Genomic DNA, 6,067 nt, shown 5'->3' with positions numbered 1-6,067 from the left:
CCAGAATGTTGCCATTCCCTCAACCCCCCACTCTCTCCTCTATTCACACTCCTCTCTCTCCCTGGAAGCCCAATCCCTAACCTGGGTTAGGCATCTGCTGCTCAGTGCCCCCATAACTTTTTGTATTTTTCACATTAAAAAAAAAAAAACGGGTAGGGGCGCTTGGGTGGCTCAGTGGGTTAAAGCCTCTGCCTTCAGCTCAGGTCATGATCCTGGGGTCCTGGGATTGAGCCCTGCATCAGGCTCTCTGCTCAGTGGGGAGCCTGCTTCCTCCTCTCTCTCTGCCTGCCTCTCTGCCTACCTGTGATCTCTGTCAAATAAATAAAATCTTTTTTAAAAAACAGGTAATATTTTATTGCTGTTGCTTAAAATTTGCAGTCCGACACTGAGTATAAACTGGGGGCAGGCAGGTTTCATGTATCTTGTTCACCATGGTATTTGCAGCACCCAGGATGATGGCTAGGACACAGCAAGTGCTTAATGAGTAGTTGTTCAATGAGTGAAGAGATAAGGGCTGGCCAGAAGCCCCTCATTTGGGGTGGGCAGACTGCTGCAGCAGGTCACCCATGCACCCTGTTAATCTCACAGTATCTGGGGGCAAACCCCCAATGTCACTGCAACAGGAATGGTGGGTGCTTGTCCAACTCCTGGAGAAGGCAGTCGACAGTGCCCAGGAGCTCCAACAGCTGGGCTAAGTGGGGTTACAAGTGTGGTCTCAGTGTCCCATGGATGGACAGGAGCTCAGCAATAGCAGCAGAAGGAGCCGAGGGTCATTCGGGCGCTCCAAATCCTGCTGGGCAACTGGCCAATCCCCCCTTTTTCTGGTACCCAGGTTAGGCCAGGCTGCCATCGGGATTTGTGAGGCCCAGCAAGTCCTCTGCCAGGCTGGTGAGCTCGTTCTCCTCCAGGGCCTCTACCAGGCGCTGCAGCGTGGCCCTGCGGCCCTCTGCCTGCACGAAGCGTCGCAGCATCTGGAAGGCCTGCTCGTACAGCCCTTCACGCTCATACTCATAGGCCAGTGAATCAAGCGCCGGGTCCCGCAGCGCACGACAGCCTCGCTGCAGGGAGCGCCCCACTTTGCGCCATTTGACACCCACTGAACGCGCAAACGTCTGTTGGTCCTGCAAGCTCAGCGGCCGGTTCACTGCGGGGAGGAGTGGGAAGCAGAGTGAGCTCGGGAACACCAAGACTGTCCCAGACCCTGCTCCTCCCAAACTCCTTCTTCCCGAGGACCCTGCCTCGACTCTGCACGTGCCTCACCTATGGGCTGACCCTGGAACAGAAAAGTCTGGACAGGCGGCGGCGGTGGTGGTGCCGGTGGCTTCTCCTCTGAGAGAGAGGTGGCCAGGGACTGCGAGGGCGCTGGAACGACCTCCATGTTGCCACTCTGGCTCCCCGAGCCGCACGTCAGATTTCGGAGCGCCTCCTCCAACTCAGAGAGTTCCTCGTCCCGGAGCCGGTCAGGCTAGGGAGGGGAGTGCGGCGTCGGTGGGCGTCTTAGCCGCAGATCCCCGCCCCACCCCAAACTGGCCCCTGCCCAGCCGCACCTTCTGGGCGAAGATGCAACTCAAACAGCGTTCCTCATCCGTCAGCAAGGTGTCCAGCCGCTCCGTGCCGGCGCGCAGCTCCAGTTGCAGTGGCACAGAGTGCAGGGCGAGAGCCCCCGCCAAGCACTCTTGCAGCGTGGCGCGCAGCGACCCCTCGCGGTAAGCGCGGAGAAAGCGGCTGCAGGGCTGGCGCCCGCGGAAACGCACCTGCACAATCAGCTGGGGCTCGCTGCGGTGGATCTTGAGCATCTGCAGTACGTCTGGGCTCCCGCCACTCTCTGCGGAGGCGGACAGTCATGCGACAGGCGGTCCCCATGCGGGGCCATTTTTCCAAGCGGTCATGGTGGGGTGAAGCCCACACAGACTCCCTCCCTGCCCCTAGCTCCCAGCTGGAAAACAAAATTGGGAGGCACACAGCAACAACCCAAAATGAAGGCCAGAACCTATCACAGGGAGCAACGGAGTGGGTGCCTCCCCAGATCCATCCTCGAAGCCCCAAATGAGGGTAGGCAAAAGGGATTGGCGAGAAGCTTTGCAGCAGAGAGGGGCCAGTGCCCAGGTCGGCCAAGCCTTTCTGGTAGGAGGCCCTCGGGGCAGCGGAGGAGCGGAAGGTGTCAGGTCTTCGGCCTCTACTAACTGTGGCTCCCGCTGCCCAGGAAGGAGGCAGATTCCCCAACCGGTTTCAGTTTCCTGTGGCCTGTGCCCTGAGATGGGAAAGGGGGGCTCCCAAAAGGTAGGTACTGGGGAGGGTTTTGGGGCAAGGAGTGCTGCGGTGAGAGAGGAAAAGAGAGAAAGCGTAATTAGTAGAAAGCAGTGAGCTGATTGGTCTGGGGAGTTGGCGGGGCATAGAGAGGTGGGGGCATTAGTGCATATATAGGTAGATCATACACAGACACGGGACACACGTCTACACCCAAGGGCACACCTGTGTAAACAGAGAAGACAAAGCCAGGCATCCTTCTCCTCTTCTCCCCACTCCCCGTAAAATCTTTTCTGTACCTCGGTAGTTAAGCACAGACCCAAAGAATTGAGGAGGTGGGGCCTCAGCCCCTGGTCCCACCCACAAAAGGCCCAAACCCTCCCAATTCCTCTCCAAGTACCCGCCCACCCACACACCTGTCAGTGCAGTCCGCAGAGCTCTGTACACCGGCACCTTCTGCTGGGCGTGAGCATAGGCATCAGATAGGACCACCTTGTCCAGCGAGGACTCCACAAATAGGTATGCGCTGCCCACCCACTCGTCGAGCCCATTTGGCCCAGTCGCCATCTTGACCCCTGGAGAAACAGATAGTCAGGCATCCAGATCACCCCCCACCCTGCCCTGGAGACAACTGTCCAGTCCTGTGTGGTTCAGCTGCTGCCCCCCTACCCCCGCTCCCAGCCGGCACACTTGTGAGGGGAAGTTCATCCTCTTACGGGCAGTCCCTTGTGCTTCTAAATCTGCACAACACAGCACAGCTCAGCGCAGACTTGCAGTGAGGACTGTCGGGCCACTATCTTCCCAGAGAAAGCGCAGGGTCACAGTGGCGGAAGAAGTGAGGTACTCCCCTGCGGTGGTGGCAGAGAAGGTCTGCCCTCTCCTCAGGCCAAGTGGTCACTCTTTCAAAGCTGACAGGAGACATCCTTATCCTGGATAGTGCCCAGGCCCCATAGCCAACAGAACCCATATCCTGGTATGCCTTCAGCTTAAACTTGAACCCCCATGATCACTTCGGGACAATAGCCCTCACTAGGTTTTGTCACCTGCATTCCTACTACATACCTCCTGGGTCCATTTCAAAGGACACCTGTAGTTTTCACCTGCCCAGATTCCCTCTCCTAATCCTGATTCACCTTTTGGGCCTCCCCTCTTCCCTCTTCTCAATCCATGTGCCTGTTAGGAGCCCTAACTCCACTCCCTAATTCCAGGTATGCACAAGTGAAATAGGCCTGGCCAAATCCACATACTCTACTCCCCTTTCTAAAGTGATTAGTTCAGAATTGGGCATAGGATTTAGGTTGGACCAACCTGTCAGAACCAGCCTGCAACTGTGGCTGGACCAATAAGGAAGAGAGACACTAGTTTCCCTTCCCAAGGGACTGAGCTGGAAGAAAGGACAGGACTCCTCTGCCGCGGCTGGCAGAGAATAAAACTGGCCCAGAAGGATACAGAGCCAAGAGATAAAGAGGTGCATGCCTAACCATGCTATGCTCTTGGCTCTAGCTGCACCCTGACCTTCTCAATTACGTCACTTAAATCATTCCTTTTTGTTCTAAAGTCAAAGTCCTGGCAGTTGGACTCTTGTCCTATGCAACTCAATTTGTTCTTTCACAGATTTCCTCCCTGTCCAGACAGAGCCACAGCCCCTTGGTGTTCATATCTCCTCTATCTTCTGACAAAATCCTAGCCCCTAGATCACGGTGGGAGTGCGGGGAATTCCCAACCAGGAAACCACTTCATTGACCCTCCTCAGTTTAACTGCCTCCCTGTTACTGCACTGTGAGGTTATAGATGGAGAACTGCCCTGCCTCTTCCTCCCCACCCCTCTTGAAGCAACATTCCATCCTTGTCCCAGAAATGTTGGCTCAAGACCTCACCTCTTGCCCCAAGAGTCACACTTCTTTATCTCTGATCTCCAACGTTTATATATAGCTCAGCGTACTGAGCCCTAGCTGTGAGCACCCTGGATGTCATTGCTCTGGGCAGAACAGATGGGGTGGGCCCCAGCTGGCACCCATTAACATGAGGGACAGGGAAGGGGGGGGATTGCTGCCACAGGGAACTAGTACCATAAGGAACTAGGACCTTGGACCTTGGACCCTGGACCTTGATGAGGAAGGAGCAGGAATCCTGAGCTAAAAGTAGAGGCTGCATTTCAGATCTGCTGCCACACCCTAACCCAAGAGCCAAAGCTGGGACACTAACTGTGCAGAGGCTCCCCAGCATCACCCAGATCTGGCAAGAGAAATGGTAACCTAGTGATGGTCCATCCCACCCCCTGTGTTCGCACAGGAGACATGCCTTTTGAGTGCCCACCCCCCCCATAACCTTTCGGTTATGGGTATATTGATATTTGTGAGGTTACCCAAAGCAGTAGTCTGGAAATTAAAAGGAAGCTAGCTAGCATTGTTTACCTCTGCAGAGGCTGGGGAAGAGAGTGGGGAGAAGGGAGATTCTTTTTTTCATTGTCTCTAGCAACAAGCAACTTTATGTAAAATAGACCTATGTCCCTTGTATTAAAAGGCAACATAAAGGGGCACCTGGGTGGCTCAGTGGGTTAAGCCTCTGCCTTCAGCTCAGGTCATGATCCCAGGGTCCTGGAATCTAGCCCTGCATTGGGCTCTCTGCTCAGCAGGGAGCCTTCTTCTCTCTCTGCCTGCCTCTCTGCCTACTTTTTTTTAAAGGCGACATAAAATTGAAGCAAAAAAAACCAAAACATAAATGGGGTAAGACTCTATAGGTGACAAGTGGGACTAAGAGCAGTACAAGACAAGTGAAAGGAGTTAGAGCCCAAAGGGAGTGGACCAGAGGGTAGAAGAGTGTGGGAACCTGTTGTGAAACATTTCCCCTTCCTTGTCTTCTTAGCCCCGTGACTGTGACTAGAAGTTGCTGACCCCATCATTGTGAGGGCAGGACCCGGCCCAAGTCTGCCTGTCAGGACTGTCATGGCGGGTACTGGAAACCTGGAGGAAGAGGCGATGCTTCATCACACTCACTAGTGGACAAATGGGAGAAGTCAAACGGGTCTGCCGGCCTGGAGTTTCAGAGGGTCAGATAACTGGGACAGGGACCTTGGGCTCCCTGGGTCCGCTGGGGAACTCCTTCCTACGTGTCCTACGGAAGCCCCTCCTCGGGAAGTCCCGCGCCTTACCCACCCGGAGTCCGCCTCTTTGAGGGTGGAAACGGGCCGGGTCCTGGGGACTCTGGGCTGAGCTGAGACTGTGAGCCACTAGCGGGTACGGACTCAAGAAAATAGGCCCCTACCACCAAGGGCCAGCCAGACACAGCGCGCCATTAATATAGCCTAACGATCCCTTGGCAGCTCCGCCTTGGGCCGGGTGGTCCCTCAAGGGCTGCATCCATCCTGGAGCGCTCCCTGCTCAGCTGGCCTGCTCCCAAGCTCCCGAGGGAAGTTCCCCCTGACTCCAGTTGTGCCCACTCTCATGCTGGGGTCGCATGTTCACCTGGCTGGGGCGGGAACAGGTTTTTGTCCACAGACATTTTCAGAATCAGGCCCAGCCCGCCTTCCAACCAGCAGGAACCTGACACCCCCTCGAAGGACCTCAGCTGGGACAAGGAACCTGCGAACGCCAACGTCCGTACGCTCTCTGTCGCCTCTCACGGAAACAGCCCAACAGGCCGCCGCCACCAACTGGCCCGAGCAGTCGCGGATGACAACCGAGCTGCGCCCAGCCTCCTGAGCCAGGATTCGCCTCTGCTCGCGCCAGCCCCGGGAAGCCCACCCACCCTCTGCACTAACCTGGCGGCCTTGGCCCAGCTCGGATGCACACGCCCGCCGGGCTCCACTGGGCTAGGATGC

General features: G+C 56.3%; 1 protein-coding gene across 1 annotated transcript; it reads right to left on the bottom strand.

The window, feature by feature from the left end:
• Positions 1-329: 329 nt before the first annotated feature.
• Positions 330-6,066, bottom strand: TRADD (TNFRSF1A associated via death domain). The gene is made up of 5 exons (XM_044255994.1): positions 6,008-6,066; positions 2,664-2,822; positions 1,548-1,825; positions 1,261-1,465; positions 330-1,144 (listed from the first exon to the last, which is right to left on the bottom strand). Exons 2-5 carry the CDS (start codon positions 2,812-2,814, stop codon positions 834-836), a joined length of 945 nt encoding a protein of 314 aa, XP_044111929.1. The 5' UTR covers positions 2,815-2,822; positions 6,008-6,066; the 3' UTR covers positions 330-833.
• Between the last annotated feature and the right edge of the window lies 1 nt (position 6,067).

Source organism: Neovison vison, chromosome 7, assembly GCF_020171115.1.
Source record: "Neovison vison isolate M4711 chromosome 7, ASM_NN_V1, whole genome shotgun sequence".
In the NCBI taxonomy this organism is placed as follows: Eukaryota; Metazoa; Chordata; class Mammalia; order Carnivora; family Mustelidae; genus Neogale; species Neogale vison.
This window is presented reverse-complemented; position numbering and strand designations above follow the sequence as displayed.